Source organism: Diceros bicornis, chromosome 20 (genome assembly GCF_020826845.1).
Source record: "Diceros bicornis minor isolate mBicDic1 chromosome 20, mDicBic1.mat.cur, whole genome shotgun sequence".
NCBI classification, from domain to species: Eukaryota; Metazoa; Chordata; class Mammalia; order Perissodactyla; family Rhinocerotidae; genus Diceros; species Diceros bicornis.
Window position 1 is genome coordinate 3,518,723 of NC_080759.1, and position 25,277 is coordinate 3,543,999.

At 43.0% G+C, this 25,277-nt stretch overlaps 2 protein-coding genes across 3 annotated transcripts in view; one reads left to right on the top strand and one right to left on the bottom strand.

Annotated features, from left to right (window-relative positions):
• Positions 1–25,277, bottom strand: part of SLC1A6 (solute carrier family 1 member 6) — a 164,473-nt gene that overhangs the window by 86,726 nt on the left and 52,470 nt on the right. The window lies entirely within an intron of this gene.
• CASP14 (caspase 14) lies at positions 736–6,891 on the top strand. The gene is made up of 7 exons (XM_058563566.1): positions 736–880; positions 2,459–2,530; positions 3,340–3,489; positions 3,585–3,810; positions 3,968–4,084; positions 4,250–4,353; positions 4,859–6,891. Exons 2-7 carry the CDS (start codon positions 2,504–2,506, stop codon positions 4,961–4,963), a joined length of 729 nt encoding a protein of 242 aa, XP_058419549.1. The 5' UTR covers positions 736–880; positions 2,459–2,503; the 3' UTR covers positions 4,964–6,891.

Sequence of the window (25,277 nt, forward strand, 5' to 3'; positions counted from 1 at the left end):
AATGGTTACATAACTGTGAATGTGATAAAAACCATCGAATTGTATACTTTAAATGGGTAAATTGTATGGTATATGAATTATATCTCTTTAAAGCTGTTAACATAAAATGAAGTGAGGTGAAATAAAGGCTAAAAAAGAATAGAGGAGGAAGGTCATGAGGAAGAGAAGACAGAGGCTGAGTAGCTGTGAAGCATCAGTTAAGGTAGCTGGACTGGACTGTGTAGGACTGGACCCTCCTGGGTTTGAATGCCAACTGTGCCAATTACTGGTTGGGTAACCTTGGGCAGTCATTTCACCTCTATGAATCTCAGTTTCCTCATCTGCAAAACGGGAGCAACAATGATGATTTCTTGGGGCTGCTGAACACTCTACGAGTTAATAAAGAAGTGAAGCTGGTATTATCTGCACAGTTGAATGAGGAAGGGATGGAAGTGGGTGTCATGACAGAAATGATGGATTGATGACAGCCAGATGACCTGGACCTGGGGGTGCTCTGTGGTCTGGCTGACATAAAAGCCCTGGATGATTTGGATTCTCTGCCTCAGCCTCCTTAGCCAGGGGGTGTTGACTGAGCTTTGCCATGACTCATTCCATAGGCATTTGGCTCCATTTCCTCACAAAGTCTGTACCAAGGGTGTGTCCCTCCTGTCATGAGGTTTCTTGAGTGACAGAAAACTTGCTGGCAATAAAAGGCCAGACGACTGTGCTGCGCAATTCATAGACAGGCCTCTCAGGTGAAACCTGGGAAAATCCCGCACTGTCAGCCCCTTCTCTGAGGTCAGCAGGTGAACCTGACCCCTCCTCAGCACGCAGCCCTATTCGCAGCTAGCAGAGAGGCGAGACTCAGCCTGGCTTCAAGGAGCAGCTACTTCTAGAGTCAGTAAGTGATTTGGCAGATATTAGTCCTTCTCAATCTCTCTCTCTCTCTCTCTCTCTCTCTCATTATGCTCTGGCACTTTGGGCAGAACTGAAGAAATTTGCATCCATTCATCCATCCTTTCTTTCATTTGTTCATTTGTACATTATTTGTTTACTCAACAAATTTTCCCCGACACTACTTCTGTGCCCATTCCCACTTTGGTGACCCTGACGGAGACAGAGATAAAGAAATCAGACTTTCAGGCCTAAAAACTGAGCTGCCAGTTCAGCCAGTAGAATAAGAACCAAAAGCACTGCTGTAATGCAAGTATAAACAGGCAGAGCTATGAGAGTCTGGAAAAGGGAGAGGCAACTTCCAGTGAGTTAACAGGGATCATAAAATTTACCTTGCTGGATTGCTGCAAAGCATCTAGCACTCTTTCATGGTCCTTTTCAGATGGAAAAACAGTCTCAGAGAGGAGAGTGAGATGCTCAAGTTCACACAGCTGGGAAGGGGCAGACGCAGGACTTGATTCTGGTGTATCTGGATCCAGAGCCCATGCTCCTTCTACTCTCTCTCTCACAGTATTTGGTTCCTCTTTCCTCACAGCACTGGTTCCATTGTGTGTGTGTGTGTGTGTGTGTGTGTGTGTGTTGTAAGAGAAAAAGAGAGAGAGAGAGATTTAACGTTCATTTCTGTCATAGACTAGAGCCACATGAGGGCAGGTGGCATGTCTTATATAGTGTATATATGGTGTATTCCCAGTGCCCAGCACATAGTAGGCTCCCAGAAAATATTTGCTGGATAGATAGATAAATAGGTGGTTGGATGGACAAGTGGATGGAGGATGGATGGATGGATAGATGAATGATGGAGGAAGGCATAGCAGACATTATACCACCCAAACTGGTAAAGAAGCTTTCCAGGCTGAGGAGGAAGTGTAAGAAAAGACAAGGAGATGGGAAAACACCAAGAACATGGCAAAAGTCATTTCATTCAGCCAGAGAGTAGAACAGGACTCAGAGATAAGAATGAAGAAATTGAACAGATGTTCAGGCTCAAGGCAGAGGGAGGGAGGTGGATCGATCTGTTCAGTTTAGAGACCCACTGGGACAGTTTCAAAGTAGTATTCCCCACTTTGATGACGTTCTCATTTTAAACCCATCCCCAAAGCATCTCCTTGTTGATGTCTCCCCAGCCAGTCACTCCTGGGTGGCAGAGGGGAGTCCATGGGGCCGCTTGTCCCCTCCTCAGTCCAGGGTCTTCAGGGGGATGTCCAGTCTGTCATAGGCTGGTGAGTGTCCTCAGGGAGGGATAGGGAAGATTCTACATGGGTGGCATTGTGGGGTGGGCCTAGCAGGAGTTCTGGGGACATCCAGGGATGGAAGACACCACTGGAGTGTCACATTAAAGAGGACATACTTTATGGACTGTCATCTCTTCCCCAGGTCTGACCATAAACCAAGTCCCCACCACTGGGGTCCTATATTCAGATATCAAAATTCATATAGACAAATTCAGATAGACAAACTACTCTGTCCCCTGAGCCCCTCTGCCTTCCTTTGGAGACCTTCAATCTATCTTCTCTTGACCTCCTAGAATCAGCCAAGGGTGCTGAGAGCCAGACTCAGAATCAGAGGAGACATGAGCAATCCTCGGCCTTTGGAAGAGGTAGGCTGGGTGCAGGTTGTGGGAGAAGGGTGGGAGCATCTGGGGGGTGAGGAGCTTAATGTTTCACAGACAGTAGAGGGGGTGAAAAATCACGAGCTGGATTCAGAGCTAGAAGGTGCTTTGTGATCATTCAGATGGAGAAAAAAACTCAGAGATGGAACCCAAGTTTGGGAGAAACCCTGATACATCTGTCTCAGTGATCAAATACTTATCACTATGGTACTCAGTATCCTACTTCTCTCCTGAAAAGAAATTTTGACCCCAATATCCTTCTTTCTCAGACAGGATGAGATAGGATCTCAGTATTAGTTTCAGAAATTCTTAGACCTCTGCAAGTGAGAAAGTAATGCTCAGGACACTTTTGGGAAGAATGGAAAGAGAGATAAAGCCACCAAATGTGACAACTGGAAGGGACCTTTAAAATCACACACACACACACACTCATTGTCTATATTGGGAAACTGAGGCTCAGACAGGAGCAGTGACTTGCCCAAGTTCACACAGGCTAAAGCAGAGCCAGACCCCAGGCTGAGTTGCCAGATTTGGCAAATAAAAATAATGGACGCCAAGTCAAATTTGAATTTCAGATCAACAATAAATAATTTTGCAGTATAAGTATATCCTGTGCAATATATGGGTTATACTTATACTAAAAAACTTATTTGTTTTTTTTTAACCTGAAATTTGAGTGTGACTGAGCATCCTGTGTTTTACCCGGCAACCCTAACCCCAGGCCTCTTTGGACCCCATCTCCCTCTTCTCATTGACCTCCCTACTCCTCTGATGATTAGTGTTATCTCTTGGCCCAGGAGGCATACGACATGTCAGGTGCCCGCCTTGCCCTGACGCTGTGCGTCACCAAAGCCCGGGAAGGTTCAGAGGCGGACCTGGATGCCCTGGAACGCATGTTCCAGCAGCTGGGATTTGAGAGCACCATGAAGAGAGATCCCACTGCCCAGGTACTGTGCAGCTAGCCCCGGGCCAGTGGGGGAGGGGCCGGACCAGAAGTGGGCTCTGGGGCCACACCTGAGTCTGGCCACTTCTCTGGCTCCAGCAATTCCAGGAAGAGTTGGAAAAATTCCAGCAGGCCATGGATGCCCGGGAAGACTTCGTCAGCTGTGCTTTCGTGGTGCTTATGGCACATGGGGTGGAAGGTCGTCTCAAAGGGGAGGACGAGCAGATGGTCGAGCTGGAGAGCCTCTTCGAGGTTCTGAACAACAAGAACTGCCAAGCCCTGAAAGCCAAGCCTAAGGTGTACATCGTGCAGGCCTGTCGAGGAGGTGGGGACAGAGCCAGGAACACAGAGCTTGTGTTCCTGATCCAGCCCCATCCCAGATCCAGAGCACCAGCTAAGACTTCGTTGCCAGCCTGTGTTATGGCCTTCTCCTTTTCCTGTCTTCTTTCTGACTTTGCTTTTTCCTCTCCTTGGTGTTTCAGAACAAAGGGACCCCGGTGAAACAGTAGGTAGAGATGATATTGTGATGATCGCAAAAGACAGCCCCCAAACCATCCCAACGTACACAGACACGCTCCACGTCTACTCCACCGTGGAGGGTATGAGCTCCCAGCTGACTTGGGGTGCCCTTCTGCTCCTCTGCCCTGCCCACCTCTCCTGAACCCTGAGATGCTCCTCCAGGACCCATCCTCTTCCAGGGCCTCCACCCCACCCTCCCACCCCCTGTGGGAGCTTCCCTGAGCCCACTCCTCTGAAATCCACAGGCTACATTGCCTACAGAAATGACAAGGAGGGCTCCTGCTTTATCCAGACCCTGGTTGATGTGTTCACAGAGAGGAGAGGACCCATCCTGGAGCTTTTGACAGAGGTGAGTTGGGACAAGGTACCTGGAACACCAACCAGCCTGAGCAGGGAGCAAGCAGTGTGGCTGAGCCTCTTCCAAACCTTTCTGAATTTTCCCCTTCCCTGCCCCCAGCCCCAAATCCCATCTGAGTCCCAACACAGGAACTGGAATGCTCATCTCCCAGCAGCAACTTTCCCTAATGAAGGGAATCCTGAAGCCCACAGTACATGCAATAATTTAGATGAAACAGATAAATTTCTGTAAACAAAACCCTTGGGTTTAACCAATGTTGGAGCAAGCTTTTTTTCTTCTAATCGTTATGTGCTTTTATGGCAAATTAGAAAAAAACATAACAAGAACGTCCAATGAATGATTCCATAGGGATTATAATATAGGATGAGACAATAAAGGTCTCCCATCTTAGGACATGGAGACCCACCTGCCCTGTTCTCTAACATTCTCCCTGTAAGCCCATTACACCAACTCCCCCAGTGACCCTGTCCCAAGCTGACCACATCTGTTGCCACAGGTGACCCGGCGGATGGCAGAAGCAGAGCTGGTTCAGGAAGGAAAAGCGAGGAAAGTGAACCCCGAAATCCAAAGCACACTTCGGAAACGGCTTTATCTACAGTAGAAGTAGAAAGGGCAAGGAGGGGATTTCTTTCAGGTGCTCTGCCCCACAGATATTTAAAGCTCTCCCCACTTTCCCAAAATCTTCTCTTCCCAAGGCCAAATGGCACCCAGCCCTTCTTTCCTCACACCCCTCATGCAGGTCCTCCTTCAATCCATTCCTCTCCTTCTTAGAACAAGCCAGCTAAAACTGAGCACAAGGCATGGCAGTAACAGTAACATCACCTCCCTCAGGCTGGGATCTCTACCTCTATTAATGCAACCTAAGAGCCCATTCACTTATCCTAATTTCTCCTCCTCTTTTCAGCTGAAACCCTATTCTTTCTCCCATGAATCATACCTACACAAATGTAACTGGAAAAGCTCAAGATTTTCCATTGATAATCCAATGCCCACTCACCACCTCCCACCCCAATCAAACCTTCACTGGCTCCTGACTCTCACCTGGAGTTATAACGTCCTCCTGAGAACCACATCTATTCCCCTCTCCCAGCGATTCCCTTCCAATCCCTGGAAATTCGGTATGACAAGAATTGTTCCCTCTCTAAGATGCTTCTTCCTTAGCAAGCTGGCGCCTTGACACCATTCTCCTTCTAGCTCATGGCTTTCTCTGGCTAACGGAGCTGCATCCTCCGTTTCTGGGTCTCTCCCTCCTAACTAATGCCACACACACACACACTCTCACGCAGGACCCTGGATTCTGCCCTCTCTCCAATAAAATCCATCCACTCATCCATTCTCATGGTTTCAACTTTCAACTACTCTGAATCAGAGCATGTTGGAGCTACGGCAAATCCCCTAGTGTCACCTCTTATTTTTCAGACAGAGTGATAGAGGCCCAGAGAGGTTAAATGCCTTGTCAAATGCCACACAGTAAGTCAGTGGGAGGGTCCAGGTCTGGCTTCCAGCCCAGCCCCCTTGCCACTGCCTGCTAAGCCTTGACCCATCAGAAAACTTTTCTAATTAGAGAAACTGCCTAATAAAAGTTCTCCCTACCTTGTAGGTAGGAGGTCCCTGGAAGAATTCTAAAGATCCTTGATAACCAGCAGTCAAGGCTGCCTTCATGGGATTTCAGCACTGGGCTGGAAATTGGATCACATGCACTGCCTTCCAAGTCTAAGATGCATGTCACCCTATCTCCAGCCCTGACCTTTCCCACTCAAATAACCTGTGCGTATATCTGCCATCACTGAAAATTCACAGCCAAAGATGCGTCCCCTTGCAGCTCCCTCCTCTAAGTGTTCCCTGGCACTCTCAACCTCAGACCCCAGGTTCAGAATTCTGCAGTTGTCTATGACTTTCCTCTTCTTGCATTCTTCATATGCCACCAACCACCATACCCCGCCCAGCCTGACTTTGAAACAGTTCTCATATCTATCTTCTTCTCCCTTCCACGTCACTCTTCAGGCTCAAGTCCCATACTCTCATATCTGCATCTTTGCACCAGCTTCCTTCCTTGTCTATCTGCCCCTCTCACCCCTCGTCTGCCCTTCACACCATCTACAAATCTTGATCTTCCTAGAACACTCAAGATGACACAATAGCGCCCCATTATTTACAGACCAAGATCAAACTCCACATCCTGACTTCTCACACTCTTACAATTCCACCTTCTACCAGCAATCAGCTAAAATCATTTCCCATCTCCCCCACCATGAATTCACTCTTCCAACAAGACTAATGTCCTCTTACTCATCCCCTTTTCCCCAAGCTGGAGTGCCTTCTCTCTCCCTTCACCCACTTTCCACTACCTCCAACCTCTACTTATTCCAGATAGCCACTCCTAATATTCTTTCTAGTTGATTCTGCTCTCTCATCTAGGATGAGACATTAACAACTACAATTTCTTGAGGGCAGGGAACAAGTCTTTGATCATCATAATGGGTGTTCAATAAACAGTTGTCAAACTTTCAAAGTATGTGTTGGAATTTTAGCTCTGTGTTTAAACCATGAGGCTGATGTGAAAGGCATTATGGATTTGATTTCTTTTTCCTGATGGCCAGCTGCCTCCCAGGTGTGTCTGTCATGACCAAAGAATCAGGAGCCTTGTCCCTTCTTTCATAAAAGCAGATGTGTTGGTATTTTTTTAAGTGACAGGCCACCTTTCCATGCCAAGTGGCTATATTTTACATAATTGTTCCATCTCCAGAATGTTCCAAAGAAAGTATCCAGACACAGAACCGTAGCTTTTCAGAACCCTAGAGGACCTTAAAGATCAGCTAGTTACAAGATCACTAATATTTAGCAGGTGTGCCACCTCTCTCTATCCAAGTGTCCACAGCAGACATGACTCATCAATCACATCTTCTTTCCAATTGAATTCGGGCGTAGCCTCAAAGTCTTTCTCCTCTCAGCACCCCAGGAAGCACAAGCATGTCATTCCTGATCCAGTTGAACTCCTTCATTAGGGAGTGACTTGTCTAGGGTCATCAAGTTCTTAAGTAGTAAACCCAGGGCTCCTCATTCTATGGTGCAATAATAGCCATGGCAGTAGTTGGGGCTTTATCCACAGGAATGGCAGAGCAAGTGGCTGAAGCTGGGGTGAGTAGATGCGGCCAAGCAGATCTGGAGTGATGCATATACTGAGTCTTGTACACCCACCCATCTGCAAACCTGTGGTGTTTTACCCAATGATTCCTGAGTCTCTGAATACAGGGGTCAGCAAACTATGGCCACTCACCAAATCCAGCATGAAGCCTGTTTTCATAAATAAAGCTTTATTGGCACACTGTCATGCTCACTCATTCACATATTGTCAATATCTGCTTTCACCCTACAACAGCAGACTTGAATAGTTACAACAGACCACATGTGGCCTGCAAAGCTGAAAATATTTACTATCTGGCCCTTTACAGAAAAAGTGTGTCAACTCCTACCCTAATATCCTGCCCACAAATTCCCACTTTGCTGAAGCCAGCCAGAGTTTCTCACCACCGAGAACCATACCTGACACAACAGGTGGCACAGCGCTGAAATCCATAGCTTAATTCTTCAAGACCCCTGAGCAAGGATTTCCCCCAAGTAAGGACTTGAAAGTTTATCCTGGAAGTTTATTATTGAGTATCAGGGGCAGATCCAGGTTTGCAGTACCTGTATGATTAATGCAGGAGGAGTTCCTCCTTAAGAAAAATACAAAAATAGCAACACAGAATTAGTGCAGCCACGTAAGCGCATTGTCAGGTCTCTCCCAGGGCCTTGGAGGGGCCCATAAAGTAAGAGTCCTGCAGTTTATGCTGTGTTTGCCTCACAGCAAATCCACCTCTGTCACCATCTGTTCTCCAAGTTATTTTCCAACAGCAGCAAGAATGGTTATTTTAAAATGAAAATCTGACCTGCCATGCAACTTCTTAGAATCTTTCAGTGGTCTCCCACTGTTCTTCGGATAAGTAAAAAAGCCTTAATTTGACTTCTAGGTCCCGTGTTCTCATCTCTACCCTTTTATTTCCTTTGTCCCAGTCACTTTGGCCTTCTTTTTTTCCCCAAATAGGCTTTTTTTCCCACCTCAGTTCCCTCTGCCTAGATCATTCCACCCAACTGCCTCTTTATCCTTCATTTTATAGCTCAAGTATCATTTCTTCCAGGAAATCTCCTTGTTCATCACCCAGACAAGATCAACATTTACAGTTCTCTGTAGGCTTTTTCTTCAAACCACAAGTCACACTTTCAAATTATGTCTTTAGTTATGTGATTAGCTCCTCCATTTAATGGCTTCAACACTAGACTTCTGTTGTCATAAGCCAGTGAGCTTCAGGGGAGTCATTTGTTACTGCAGCATAACCTGATCTATGCTGACTGATACACCAAACAAAATTGAAGGCCTAAAGCAGAGGAGCCAGGTTAAAAGTGCACATTACAATGAAAGATGCTCTGAGGTTCCTAGCAGCCAAATAGGAAATTCACAGAATCTATAAGAGAAAAACAAATCTATTTCCTATATTCATGAGAAGTTTACGCTGAACCATGTTAAAAGTTTATCTACTTAGTCGTTTTGTATTATATGCATGTATCAAATCATCACGTTGCACACCTTAAACTTACACAATGTTATATGTCATTCATATCTCAATACAGCTGTAAAAATTTTTAAATGAGTTTTTTTTTATTTTTAAGAAGTGTATCCTCTAACAAAAGAAGCACAAGGCACTGATGACCTAAGCCATTTCAAAGGCTTCAGTTCAGCACAAGACAAAAGACAAGCGATGGGATGCCTCGCTTTGAGGACTGGGAACACAAGCTGGTCTGCCTTCATTCTGACTGGTTGGGTTATTTTGGGGGTAAAACATTTCAGCTGTTTAAGAGGTTGTTCTTACAGACAATCAATTATAGGAAATGAGGTCACCCTCATCTCGGCCAAGTAAATAAACCAATCACCCTCCTGCTGTACCTCCTTGCCCACAGTCCACACCCAGGGCCTGAAGGTGAGCTCCTTATGCCCAGTTTGTTTCCTGTTATGTTCTGATGATATGAGACATGAGAGGAAGACAGGAAGGAGATGGGGGGGATACATGACTTGAATCTTCATGTGTTGGTGACCAGCAGTATCAGATCATTCCATTTTTCAACTTTCTTGCCCCACATGCAGAACCAGCCTCATTGTGCCCCCTCAAATATACCAGCACCAGCTGGTCAGCAACGCCTCCTCAGAGGTATCAGTACCAGATCCACATGGTATCCTCCATTCTCTGGTCTAAGCCTCTAGGGTCTGATAACCATAACTATGCCCTTTGTTTTTCAGGCCTAGGCTGGTCAGCTGATTCCCACAGAAACTCTCCCTATTTTAACCCTAGTACTGCTTTCGTATCTTTCTGGCCCTCCACTACCCCTTTAATCAATTCCCACATTCAATTCTCTCTGTTAAAATACCTTGAGTGCTTCTACAACATGGATGAACCTTGAAAACAGCAAGCTAAATGAAATAAGCCAGACACAAAAGAACAAATATTGTATGATTCCACTCGTATGAGGTACCCAGAATAGGCAAATTCATAGAGACAGAAAGTAGATTAGAGGTTACCAGGGGCTGGAGGCAGAGGGGAATGAGGAGCTATTGTTTAATGATTATAGAATTTCTGTTTGAGGTGATGAAAACGTTTTGGAAGTAGATAGTGGTGTTGGTTGCACAATATCATAAATATAATTCATTGTACACTTAAAAATGGTTAAATTGGGGGCCGGACCGGTGGCGTAGTGGTTAAGTTCACATACTCCACTTTGGCAGCCCAGGGTTCGCAGGTTTGGATCCCAGGAGTGGACCTATGCACCACTTATCAAGCCATGCTGTGGTGGCATCCCACATAAAGTAGAGGAAGACGGGCACAGATGCTAGCCCAGAGCCAATATTCTTCAGCAAAAAGAGGAAGATTGACAACAGATGTTAGCTCAGGGCTAATCTTCCTCACCAAAAAAATAAAGGTTAAAATGGGAAATTTTAGATGATATATATTTCACCACAATTTTTAAAAACTGACAATGTAATGTAAGCAACTGCTCGTCCAAAGAAAAATAGAGTTAGTGCCCTTGAAAATTACTAACAGAGTGCTTTGTGAATAGAGAGCATGATTAATTTTGGATGGGAAGGCAAGTCTTTACTGAGGAGAGGTAATTTAAGGTATTAAAGAGGAGGAGGTGCTACCTCTATGAGATGATGGATGTTGACTAAACCTATTGTGGTAATTATTTCACAATATATGTAAATCAAACCATCATGCTGTACGCCTTAAACTTATACAGTGATGGATGTCAATTATTTCTCAATAAAACTGGGGAAAAAATTAATCATGTTAATATACAAAAAAATGATGAATTGTATACTTTGAATGGGTAAATTGTATGGTATGTGAATTACATTTCAATAAACCTGTTTAAAAAATTCCTTGAGTCCTTTGAAGTGAAGAAAACTACCTTAACTAATGAAGAAGGATAGCATCACCAGGTATGTCATGTGGATTTCACATACCCTCTGATATGATGTAATTAAAGAGCATTCCACCTCTGGGGTATTCTTTCTAAAAACGCCATAACCCACCCTAATCATGGGAAAAGCATCAGACAAATTCAGATTGGTTGACAACTAAAGGACACCCGGCTATTCCTCCTCAAGACTGGCAAGGTCACAAAGAACAAGGAAAGACTGAGCAACTATCACAAACTGAAGGAGACTGGGGAGATGTGACAATTAAACACAATGTGGTACCCTGGACTGGAGCTTGGAACAGAAAGAGGGCAAGAAGAGAAAAACTCATAAAACCTAGATAAAATCTAGAGTTGAGTTTTTGAGAAAGAAATAAATGGGGTGTTCTCTTCCCAAAATTCCATAACCCCATTCTAACAATGAGAAAACACTAGGCAAACCTAAATTGAAGGGCATTCTGATACCTGATCACTACTCTTTAAAACTGTCAAGTTTATGAAAAACAAGAAAAGAGAGAGAAACTGTCATAAATGGAGGAAACTAAGGAAACAAGATCACTAAACGCAATGTGGTATCCTGCATTGGATCCCAGAATAGAAAAAGGGCATTTGTGAGAAAACTGGTGAACTCTGATTAAAGTCTGGAGTTTAGATAGTAGTACTACGTCAATTTAGTTTTAACGAATGTTCTCTGGTTATGTAAGGTGTTAACAATAAAGGAATAGAACAGTAAGGGTCTCTGTATTATTTTTGCAACTAAAGATATTCCAAATAAATAGTTTATTAAAAACAAACGAAAATAATAACTTGGGTAGTTTTTGTTTCCCTCACTTAACTCTGATTGCTACAGGGTGCAATTATCATTGATTATAAAGTAGTGGAAATAGACCTACAGTATCTAATCTATATAAGTGAATTCATCAGTTTTAATCTGTTGCTATTAGAATACAATGTAATTTCTGAGGCATGATAAAAGATTGGCAAATCATACTTTTTTTTACTCGATATTTGTGCAATGCTAATTTTTTTAGCGTTTTAACATTTTTTTCCAGTTTTATTGAGATATAATTGACATACAGCACTGTATAAGTTTAAGGCGTACAACATGACTTGACTTACATATTTTGTGAAATGATTATCACAATAAGTTTAGTTAACATCCATAATCTCATATAGATACCAAAAAAAAAGAAAAAGAAAAAATTGGTTTTTTTCCTTGTGATGAGAACTCTTAGGATCTACTCTCTTAATAACTTTCAAATACACCATACAGCAGTGTTAACTATAGTCATCAGGTTGTGCATTACATCCCCAATACTTATTTATCTTATAACTGGAAGTTTGTACCTTTTGACCACTTTCATCCAGTTCCCCCCACATACTCCACCTCTGATAACCACAAATCTGATCTCTTTTTCTATGAGTTTGGTTTTTGGGTTTTTTTTTTTTTTAGATTCCACATATAAGTGAGATCATGTTAAATTTTGACATTATACATAACTTGAGAAGAATTTAGATTTTGCACCTTGGTGCTTGGGGTTAGAACACTATTGTGCCAAAATGAATTATCATTCAACCACACTACACCATCCTGGGTGGGTTTAACTCTTTAAGGCAACATATCTATTCCTTTGGACACATTCTCAGTAAGGGGAGGGTTGGAAGAGACTAGGGAACAGATACTGAGCATTTCCTGATCACACCCAACATTTTCCCACTGATTATTCTGCAGAATAAGGTGAAGCCAGCCTTGGTGGGAAGACTGAATGAGTGATCCTCCCATCCAAACCACAGAATTAAAGAATGTTTGCACACCCAGAAGACACACCCCTGGTTGTTCATATTGATTGTGCAAATATCCAAGTGGCATTTTTATGTCACAGTTTTCCAGACTTTGGTCTTTGGCATGCTACCTTCATTCCATATCTACATACCCCTGCACTATTATTTCGTTCATATTTTTCTTTAAAGTGATTCTTTTTTTTTATTACTTAGCCGCAAACTGTTATCCGTACAATGGAATAACAGTTTTTTATTTGGCAATTAAAAAAATGAAGTACTGATACATGCTATAGCAAAGATAAACCTTGAAAACATCGTGCCCTTAAATGGGAGACCACTCCTTCTGGCTTTGGGTAAAGCAAGGACCCACAGGGGGAAATGCTAAGCAGATTTTAGCTTAACCTGAGGAAGAACCTTCTAGCACTGTAAACCACCCCCCATTGAAACTGTCCAGCTCTGAATTTCAAGATCTCCTGCTCATGACCTCCGAAGCTATTTAAGCAGAGTTCACCCACAACAATCTCCAAAAGAGGCTGTATAAATCCCAGGCGAGCACATAAGGAATCCTTCTGCATTGGCAGCCAAAGAAATGCAAATTCTACCAGCCCTGCAGGGACCTATTAAAACCCTAGCAAATTAGCTCAGAATTTTATGAGCTAGTAGTAAAACTCCTGGTTGTGGTATAAATTGTTACAACCTTTGGAAAGCCCTGGCTTTGTCAAAAGCTATAAAAATGTTCTCTTGTTTTGATCCAGTAATTCGACTTTGGGAAAGTTGTCATAAAGAAATAATTCATCAAAAGAAGAAAAAATTTTAAGTGCTTATCTCAGCCTTATCTACAATTTTAAAAAGTAACAAAAAGGTGGGGCCAGCCCAGTGGCGCAAGTGGTTGGGTGCATGCGCTCCGCTGCGGTGGCCCAGGGTTCGCCGGTTCACATCCCGGGCGTGCACCGACGCACTGCTTGGCAAGCCATGCTATGGCGGCCTCCCATATAAAGTGGAGGAAGATGGGCACGGATGTTAGCCCAGGCCCAGTCTTCCTCAGCCAAAAAAGAGGAGGATTGGCAGATGTTAGTACAGGGCTGATCTCCTCACACACACACAAAAAAAAGTAATAAAAAGGTTAAGTAAATCTTTATTTATGCACTCTATGGCATATTAAGCAGCCATTGAAATGGTAATTATGAAGATCATGTGGCACTAGAGAGGAGAGTGATCATGGAATGTTAGGTAGGGGAAAGCTCGGGAGAAAATGATATGTCCTGTGCACTTCCAACTAAGTGCAAATACATATGCACATGGGCCAAGACGAGAAGGAAACTAAATGGTGCAAGACTCTCTAAATACAGCATGATTTTTGCATGTGTCATTTCCTCTGCCTGGAATGTTCTCACACATACAGACACACAGACATGGACACACACAGATGCACACATTCACATACACACATTCACATGTATACATATACACTCACATATACCCATGCACATATACCATACACAATACACGTACACATACATAAGTACACATTCACACACACATACACATTCATATGCACACATAAACATGCCTGCCCAATACATATACACAGATACACAGACATAAGTACACATTCACATACACACATATATACTCACATGCATAACATAACTTATGTTATGGGCTGAATTGTGTCCTCCCAAAATTCATATGTTAAAGTCCTAACCCCCAGTACCTCAGAACGTGACTATATTTGGAGACAAGGTATTTAAAGAGATAATTAAGGTCAAATGAAGTCATTAGGGTGGGCCCTAAGCCAATACGACTGATGTCCTTTTGAGAAGAGGTGATTAGGACACAGACAGTTATAAAGGGAAGACCATGTGAAAAAACAGAAAGAAGATCGCCATCTACAATCCAAAGAGAGAGTCCTTTGAAGAAATCAACCATGTTGCCACCTTGATCTCGTACTTCCAGCCTCCAGAACTTTGAGAAAATTAATTTCTATTGTTTAAGCCACCCAGTCTGTGGTGTTTTGTTATGGCAGCCTTATGAAGCTAATACACACACACACACACATATGCCCACACAATACACATATACACATATGTACACATTTGCATACACACATATATTCTTATATACACATATGTCCACACAGTACACATACACACGTATGTACACATTTGCATGTACACTTATACACTCATATACTCGTATACACATATGCCCACACAATACACATACACAAACACTTCCTTCTCCTTTAAGACCTGGCTCGCCTCACCACTCCTGTGATTGCATTCCCTGGCCCTTTCAGATAGTACGAGTTCCTCCTTCCTCCACTATCTAACACATTGGAGACCTCTGTTCATTCATTCTTTCATCCCACAAATATCTGTTGAGCACTGACATTCCTCCAAGAGCTGGGTATACAGCAGTGACCAGACCCAATCTCCTCTCCCCAGCACTCACACTCAATTATAATGCTTATCTCATTGTATTGGAGTTTTTTGTTTGTATGCCTATCTTCTGCCTCAGACTACAAGCTCATAGAATATCTAGAAAATAATATTTATATCTGTACAGAAGCTTAGTAGATTTCTGTTGACCTCATGGATACTTTGATGGATAAATCTGCCAAATAAAGAGTTGTCTTAGGTTGGTGGAAATCTGGGTTTCTTGGTTGTTAACTTGGATTCCCCCAAAAGCAGATTCTAAGTCAAGTCTTTGGGTGCAAGGTGACTCCAGGAAGAATGATGAAGGAGCTGAGAAGTGAGATGGAGTAGGGAGGCAAGACAATAAAGAGAGAGTGAAGGAACAGAGGCTCAAACCTGCTGAAGACCTGTGGCAGACTGAGTAGAGCATGCCTCATAATTGCTCCACTGAGCAGCAAATGACGTGGGTATTTACCCATCATCTCATTGGTTTGGGGTTGCTTCTGTGGGTTTTAACTCCCTTGACACGTGCAGTCCTTCTCAGGTAGGACCAAGCACACTTAGGCATCTGATAAATCTGGTCAGGCAGAAAGATGCAAACATTGGAGGTAAGAAGCCATCAGCATATGCAGAATCCGCCCCCCAAAGCTGAAGGTGACCTCTGAAGGGGCAGATCACAAGTCCTTGACAGTACCTGCTACCTTTCTGTTTCTATTTTTTTAATTTGGGTAAAAGTTGGTTTTTGTTACGTGTTCTGGCAAGGAGAGGTGATGCGTGTGTGTCTGTGCGTGCATGCGTTTGCAGTTTGGAGGGAAGGAGAAATTCTGTGCCTACTCAGTCTCTCCATCTGTCATGGGTATTGCAGAAAAGATTCCTGCTTTGGGTGGGATATCAACCTACAGCAGGAGTCAACATACTGTGGCCCACCAAATGGTGCCCAATGCCTGTTTTGTAAAACAAAGTTTTATTGGCACACACCCTTTTACTTGTGGTCTGTGGCTGCTTTTGAACTACAAAGGCAGAAATGGATAATTGCAACAGAGACGGTATGACTCACAAAGCTGAAAATATTAGTCTCTGGCTCTTTCTAGAAAAAGTTTGCCAACTTCTGAGCCACACAACTCTAAGACTCATTCATGTTTCTCTAAGACCATTTTAGAGGCTTCCTGGAGCTATGGATAAATCATTTCTCCTGTTTTTTCCTACTCCAAGTTGCTGCTTGACTACCTAGGAGAAAAAATAAGAGGAAGAAATAGGCAGACACATTCTCCTAAAAGGAAAGGAAGTGACATCACTGTGAACCTATTTGTGTCCCACACTGTGCTAGGTTCTTCATATGCACCTCTCATTTAACTTCTTGTTCACAAGGACCCTGCACAAAAGATATCACTACTTCCTATCTCTGTCTTCAGAGAAGAGACAGAAGCTATGGGAGATGAGTTTCACAAGCCAGTAAGTGACACAAGCCAGTTCCACCTGTGCCCCGAGCTCTTCCCACATCCGGTTTTCTTAAAAGGGCAGCAGTATTGATCAGGCTTCAGTCCCAGGACAGGAACAGAGACTCCACAGCAAACCTCTGAGCCACTGTTAGTCAGGAACAAAGGTGATGGAGAGGGAGGCATCTGAGGCCAGCGTCAGGGTGTGGCAGAGGCTTATTCTAGCTGTTGGGAAAGAGTTTGACTTTCCAAATCTGGGAGGCAGCCCACCATGCACAGCTCACAAGCCTGCTGGTTATCAGGGTATCATACAGCTAAAGCAATGTGCTTTATCTCGCCTTCCATCTGCTGATGAAGCTTAAATGGGAGGAGGCTGGGCCTCAGAGACGCCTGACAGACACAGTCATGTGCCGCAAATGACGTTTCAGTCAATGACAGACCATATATATGACAGGGGCCCCCATAAGATTCAAATGGAGCTGAAAAATTCCATGACATCATAATGTCATAGCACAACGCATTACTCACCTGTTTGTGGTGATGCTGGTGCATACAAACTACTGCACTGCCAGCTGTATGAAAGTACAGCACATACAATTATGTATAGTACGTGATACTTGATAATGATAATAAATGACTATGTCACTGGTTTATGTATCTACTATACTATATGTTTTATCATTATTATAGAGTGTACTCTTTCTACTTATACAAAAAAGTTTACTGTAAAATAGTAAACCAGCATGTTACACCAGCAGCAACCTCCTACATCTTGTGTTTACTGCATCTCTTGATTGCATCATTTTCTCTTGTGCTTGATTTAATCTCATGTTGTTTTGTTCATCATGGCCCCTAAGCATACAAAATACACTGCTAATGTGGCCAGTAAGAGGCCACATCGAGTGACTGACCTGGAAATGAAATTAAGAATGATTAAGGACTACGAAGGTGGCAAATCAGTGATGGTTATTGCTCACCAGTCAGGCATGTTTCATTCCACCATAGCTACGATCTTGAAGAACAAGAACAAAGAGATGGAAGCTGTTAAAGGATCTGCTTCATTGAACGTAATGAGACTACCAGAAATTCAAGAGGGGCCTATACCAGACATGGAGAAACTTCAAATGACCTGGATTGAAGATCAGACACAGAAGGGTATCCCTCTCAGCACCACAACAATCATGGCCAAAGCAAAAAGTTTGTTTCTGATGTTGAAAGAAAAGGCTGGACCCAACTATGATGTTGAATTTACTGCTAGCTCTGGTTGGTTTAAACAATTCAAGAATCATTATTTATCACATAATGTGAAGGTGAATGGTGACTCTGTGAGTGCTGATGTGAAGGCAGCTGAAGAATTTTTGGAAACTCTAGATAAGCTGACTGTGGAGGAAAATTACTTGCCAGAGCAAATATTCAATATGGATGAAACTTCCTTATTCTGGAAACGGATGTTTGAAAGGACTTTCATTCATAAGGAGGCCACGTCAATGCCAGATTTCAAGGCTTTTAAGAACAGGATAACAGTCTTGCTTGGGGGCAATGTTGCAGGCTACAAATTGAAACCCTTTGTGATCTGGCAAAGTGAGTATCTAGGGCCTTCAAACATATCAATAAGCACACACTGCCAGTGTCTACAGGAGCAATAACAAGTCATGCATGACCCAGCTCCTCTTCCAAGATGCCCTCCTAAATTGCTATGCCAGGAAAGTGTAGAAGTACTGTTTAGAGAATAACATACTTTTTAAGATTTTGCTTATTGTTGTTAATGTTCTTGGACATCTTTTTATTGGTGATCTTTATCCTAATATCAAAGTAGTGTTCCTCCCTCCAAACACCACTTCTTCTATCCAACCAAGGGGTCAAGGAGTTATAGAAGCTTTTCAGGCTTACTACCTTAAGAGAACCTTTGCCCAAGCTATTGCTGCAATTAAAGAAGACACTAATACAATTCTGGAAGAATTACGACATCTATGACTGCATCAAGAACTTTGCTTGGGCTTGGGGTGATGTCACCAAGGAGTGTATGAATGGCACCTGGAAGAAGACTTTCAAGAGGTTCACCCATGGCTTCAAAAGATTTGCCAAGGATGAAGATGTCGCAAAAATCAACAAGGCTGTGTTTGAGGTGGCAAACAACTTTAACCTGGGTATGGATGAGGATGACATTCAGGAGCTCCTAGAGGTGGCTCCTGAAGAATTGACTAATGAGGAGTTGTTGGAACTGGAGCAGGAACACACAGCTGAAGAACAGGCAAGAGAAAAGGAAACTGCAGAAGAAAAGGAAGAAGAACCCCCAAGAAAATTCACCATGAAGGGTTTAGCAGAAGCTTTTGCAAACCTCAACAATCACCTTAAAAAGTTTGAAGACATGGACCCCAATATCGAAAGGTTTTCATTAATACAGAGAAATGTTCATGGTGCATTATCTGTTTACAAGCAAATCTGTGATGAAAAAAAGAAACAAACCAGCAAACCACCATGGACATATTTCTGAAAGGAGTGACCCCTCCTCAAGAAGAGCCTCAGGCAGGGCCGGCCCCATGGCTTGGTGGTTAAGTGCGCGTGCTCCGATGCTGGTGGCCCGGGTTCGGATCCCGGGCGCGCACCGATGCACCACTTCTCCGTCCATCCTGAGGCTGAGTCCCACATACAGCAACAGAAGGATGTGCAGCTATGACATGCAACTATCTACTGGGGCTTTGGGGGGAAAAAATAAATAAATAAAATCTTTAAAAAAATAATAATAATAATAAAAAAAAAAAAAAAGAAGAGCCTCAGGCAGGTCCTTCAGGAGGTATTCCAGAAGAAGGCACTGTTATCATAGGAGATGACAGCTCCATACATGTTACTGCCCTGAAGACCTTCCAGTGGGACAAGATGTGTAGGTGGAAGACAGTGATATTGATGATCCTGACCCGGTGTGAGCCTAAGATAATGTGTGTGATTGTGTCTTAGTTTTAACAAAAAAAAAAGTTTAAAAAGAAAAAAAATTAAAAATTGAAAAAAGCTTATAGAATAAGGATACAAAGAAAGAAAACATTTTTGTACAGCTGTACAATGTTTTGTGTTTTAAGCTGTGTTATTACAAAAGAGTCAAAAATTAAAAAAATTAAAGTTTATAAAGTAAAAAATTTACATTAAGCTAAGTTTAACTTATTGTTGAACAAAGAAAAATATTTTTTTATAAATTTAGTGTAACCTAAGTGTCCAGTGTTTATAAAGTCTACAGGAGTGTCCAGCAATGTCCAAGGCCTTCACATTCACTCACCTCTCACTCACTGACTCACCCAGAGCAACTTCCAGTCCTGCAAGCTCCATTCATGTAAGTGTCCTATATAGGTGACCATTTTTATCTTTTACACTGTATTTTTACTGTACTTTTTTGAAGTTTAGATGCACAAATACTTACCATTGAGTTGCAATTGCCTACAGTATTCAGTACAGTAACATACTGTACAGGTTTGCAGCCCAGGAACAATAGGCTGTACCATCCAAGTTTGTGTAAGTACACTCTATGATGTTCACACAATGCTGAAATTGCCTAATGATGCATTTCTCAGAACACGTCCCTGTCATTAAGTGACCCATGACTGCATTGATAGTCATCTAGGTATTCTCAAACAATAGCAGGCAGAGAACCCCTTAGCACCATAGTTCTTGACCCTGGTTACATATCAGAGTCACACCCCCAAACCCAGAAGTTCTGATTCAATAAGTCTGAAGTAAATCCCAGGCAATAACATTTTTGAAAACTCCCCAGATGATGTTAAAATGCAGCCTGTTTGCATCATTGTGTTAATTAACACCTACAAAATAGTGTTTATAGCTTGCAGAGGCCAAATGTCCAAACAGGAATGGAATCTGCTTAACTCCCCTTTCCCTGGGAGGTGGGATGCTATTACCCCCAAGCCACACCCAGCTGTTTCCTTTACTTGGGATTGTGAGGAGGCAACAAAAGGGATTGATTGGGAACTTACTCTCACCCCACAGAGCAAGCTTTATCCAACATGGAGGCAAGCTTATGGACTTGAAAATCCTGGTGCTGTCACTCACTCTATGAGTGAGCCTGGGTAAATCACATGACCAGCCTCAGACTCAATTGCCCCATCAATGAAATGGAGTGAGACTTTCAGAGGAGTGACATTAGAATCATGGCAGAGTGAGTTGTTACCTTTGTCTCTCTCCTCTAAGTTACAACTACACAGACATTCATTAACCAACAGAGGGTTCCCTACACAGCACAATAGGATGCCTGAGAGATCCACACAGCCATACATCTCAGGGTGGGTGGACTGGATCCCTGGGAAGTGGTGGAACTGGGTGAGCGGACCCCTACCCAGTGGCAGCAATCCAGGTTGCAGGTCCTCACACAGCGGCCGGCACAACTGTAAGAGGAGGTGGGGGTAGTCTGACCTGAGTATGAATGCTTTTGGAGTGATATCCCAGCCCACAGGACTGCCTACACTGCCATGGCGGCCCCCTCCCATGGGAATGCTTCCCACTGACTGGCAGCACCTCATCCTCCAGGAGGGAGCCCTGCCCACCGAGCACAGCAGCTCAGCTGAACTGCCCATGATCACAAAGCCAGCCCGAATATGAAAGAAAGAACCCCTCCCCTTCAACCTAGCAGAGCAGCTCAGCCGGTCCCCTGTTGAGCACAGAGGCCCCACCTGCACATGCGTGTGTGACTAGCCAAGTAGCTGCAGGCAGTGTGCAAACACAGAGCAGCCCTACTGGCATAACTTCCACAAGACGGGGTGGAATCAGAAAACACAGCTGCTGCACTCCCCTCCCCCGCGGTGACAGATGGAACCTGCGACCTCATGCTACCACAAATGTGCAAGGAAAGTATCAATTCATCTAACAGCATGAAAAACTACAATAACATTTCAGAGGAGAAGGAAAATGACAAGTCTCCAGAAACCAATCCTGAAGTCACAGAAATTTACAATCTAAATGATGGAGAATTCAAAAATAGTTGTCATAAAGAAACTCAATGAGTTACAAGAAATAAGAAAATAAGTTACAAGAAAACTTAGAAAGACAGTTCAATGAGCTCAGGAATAAAATTAATGAGAAGAAGGAATACTTCACCAAAGAGATTGAAGCTCTAAAATAAAATCAAACAAATTCTGGACATGAAGAACACAATTAATGAGATAAAAAATAATCTAGAAACAATTTTTAAAAAGAGCTGAGATTAGGGAGGACAGAATTAGTGATTTAGAGGATAGAAATCTAGAAATGCTTCAGGTGGAGGAGGAGAGAGAACTAAGATTTTTAAAAACTAAAGAAATTTTTTTAGAACTATCCAACTCAATTAGGAAATGCAACATAAGGATTACACGTATTCCACAGGGAGAAGAGAGGGAGAAAGGAGCAGAGGGCTTGTTCAAAGAAATAATAGCTGAGAACTTCCCAAACCTGGGGAAGGAACTGGACTTACAAGTACATGAAGTCAATAGAACTCCTAATTACATCAATACAAAAAGACCTTCTCCAAGACATATAATAGTAAAGCTGGCAAAAGTCAATGACAAAGAAAAAATATTAAAGACAGCAAGGCAGAAGAAAATAACCTAAAAAGGAACCCCTATCAGGCTTCCAGTGGATTTCTCAGCAGAAACTTTACAGGCTAGGAGAGAACAGAATGATATACTCAAAATATAGAAAGATAAAAACTTTAAGAGAAGAATACCCTATCCAGTGAAACTATCCTTCGGATACGATGGAGAAATAAAAGCTTTCCCAGATAAACAAAAGCTGAGGGAGTCCATCGCCACTAGACGTGCCTCACAAGAAACGAGTAAAGGAGCCCTCACACCTGAAACTAAAAAGTAAAGGTTTACAAAACCTTGAGCAAGGAGACAAATAAACAGATAGAATTAGAAAATTGCAGCTCTATATCAGAATAAGTTAGTAAACACTTAATTATAGCATAAAAGATAAAGGGGAAGAAAGCATCAAAAATAATGATAAACACTTCAATTTAGTCACAAACTTTCAACACGAAAAAGAACAATTTGTGACAACACTAACTCAGAAAAGGAAGAGGAAAGGGATGGATGCTCAGGTTAACGGAGATAAGACACTGTTAGAAAATGGACTATCTCATCTATGAGATCTTTTATACAAACCTCATGGTAACCACTAAACAAAAAATCAGAGCAGAGCCACAAATCATAAATAAAGAGAAAACTGAGAAAAACCACCAAACTGAAATGACAGTCAGAAATACAAGGGAAAAGAAACAATGGAAATATAGAACAACCAGAAAGCAAGAGATAAAATGGCAGTATTAAGGCCTCATATATCAATAATCACTCTAAATGTAAAATGGATTGAACTCTCCAATCAAAATACACAGAGTGGCAGGATGGATTAAAAAACAAAACCTAGGCAGTCTCAGTCAGCAATGTGATGGAATGAACTCTTCCCTTAGTCTCTCTCCCCACTAAGATACAACAAAAAGAATACTCATAAACCAATAGAGGACATTCACAGAACACAACAGACATCTGAGAGATCTACGCAGCCATACATCTGAGTGTGGGGGTGCTGGATCCCCCCAGGAGGCAGTGGACGGAGGTAAGAGGATCTCCCCCCCCTCCTGAGTGGCAGCAATCCAGGGTGCAGGACATCACACGAGAGCTGGTGCAGGACTCAGAGGAGACGGGGGGAAAGGCAGCCCTCTAAAAGAACACTTGCACTCTCGGAGTTGCCTCACAGCCTGTGGGAACGCTCCACACCAAGATGGCTAAGCAATTGCTGAGGCATCCATGCCCAGCCAAACAGCCCAGGTGGAAAGACAGTGAGTGCAGAGCAGAATCACACAGGATCGCACATGCAAAAGAAAACGCCCCTCCCCGCTCAGCCTGGTGCACCAGCTTGGCTGGTCGCCAGAGCAGGGGATCCCTGCCAGAGCGCCTGTGCCTACATGTGTAAAGCAGCAGTGGCCAGCAGGCAAATGCAGTCCCTGTTTGCACAGCTTCCAATGGACAAGCACAACTGCCAGGGGTTGCAGAGGGCTCAGAAAACACAGCTCCTGCCCCCTCAGTGGTGGCAGGTGGAATCTGCCCCCAGATACTACCACTACACAATGGCAAAAGTCCACCCTATCAAATAGCATGAAAAGGTATAGTAACACTCCAGACCAGAAGGAAAATGACAGATACCCAGAAATTAATCCTGAAGTGATAGAAATTTACAATTTAAATGACAGAGAATTCAAAATACTTATCATAAAGAAACTCAGTGAGTTACAAGAAAACTCAGAAAGACAGTTCAATGATCTCAGGAATAAAATTAATGAACAGAGGGAATTCTTCACAAAGGAGGCAAAAACTATAAAAAACAAATCAGAAATGTTGGAGATGACAAACGCAACAAATGAGAGGAAGAACAATCTGGAATCCTTAAAAGACAGAGCTGATATTATGGAGGACAGAATTAGTAATTGAGAGGACAGAAATGCTGGAGATGGAGGAGGAGAGAGAAGTAAGACTAAAAAGAAGTGAAGAAATTCCCTGGGAACTATCCAACTCAATTAGGAAATGCAACATAAGGATTATAGGTATTCCACAGTGAGAAGAAAGGGAGAAAGGAGCAGAGTGCTTGTTCAAAGAAATAATAGCTGAGAACTTCCCAAAGCTGGGGAAGAAGCTGGGGAAGAAACTGGAATTACATGTAAACAAAGCTAATAGAACTAATTACATCAATGTAAAAAGACCTTCTCCAACGCATATATTAGTAAAACTGGCAAAAGTCAATGACAAAGAAAAAATATTAAGGGCAGCAAGGCAGAAGAAAACAACCTACAAGGGAAGCCCAATCAGGCTTCCAGAGGATTTTCCAGCAGGAACCTTACAGGCTAGGAGAGAGTGGAATGATATATTCAAAATTCTGAAAACCAAAAACTTTCACCCAAGAATACTCTATCTAGGGGAACTGTCCTTCAGATACAATGAATAAATAAAAACTTTCCAAGATAAACAAAAGCTGAGGGAATTCATCACCACAAGACCACCCCCTCCCCTACAAGAAATAATCAAGAAGGCCCTAATACCTGAAAAAAAAGAAAGGGAGCAAGGAGATAAATGGACAGACAAAATCAGAAAATTGCAGCTCTCTATCAGAAAAGGTAAGCAAGCAATTATAACATTAAAGATAAAAGGAAGGAAACCATCAAAAATGACTATAATCACTTCATTTTAATCACAAACTCACAACACAAAATGGAATAAGTTGTGACAACAATAACTTAGATGGGGAAGAGGAAAGGGGTGGACACTGCTTAGACTAAGGAAATAAGAGGCTATCAGAAAATGGACTTGCTCTTCTACAAGATCTTTTATACAAACCTCATGGTAACTACTAAACAAAAAATCAGAATAAAGACACAAATGATAAATAAAGAGAAAACCATCATAGAGAAACACCAAACTGAATTGGCAGACAGAAACACATGGGGGCCCGGCCCCGCGGCTTAGCGGTTAAGTGTGTGCGCTCCGCTGCTGGCGGCCCAGGTTCAATCCCGGGCGTGCACTGACGCACCGCTTCTCCAGCCATGCTGAGGCCGCATCCCACATACAGCAACCAGAAGGATGTGCAGGGCCGGCCCCGTGGCTTAGCGGTTAAGTGCACGTGCTCAGCTGCTGGCGGCCCGGGTTCGGATCCTGGGCGCGCACCGACACACCGCTTCTCCAGCCATGCTGAGGCTGTGTCCCACATACAGCAACTAGAAGGATGTGCAACTATGACATACAACTATCTA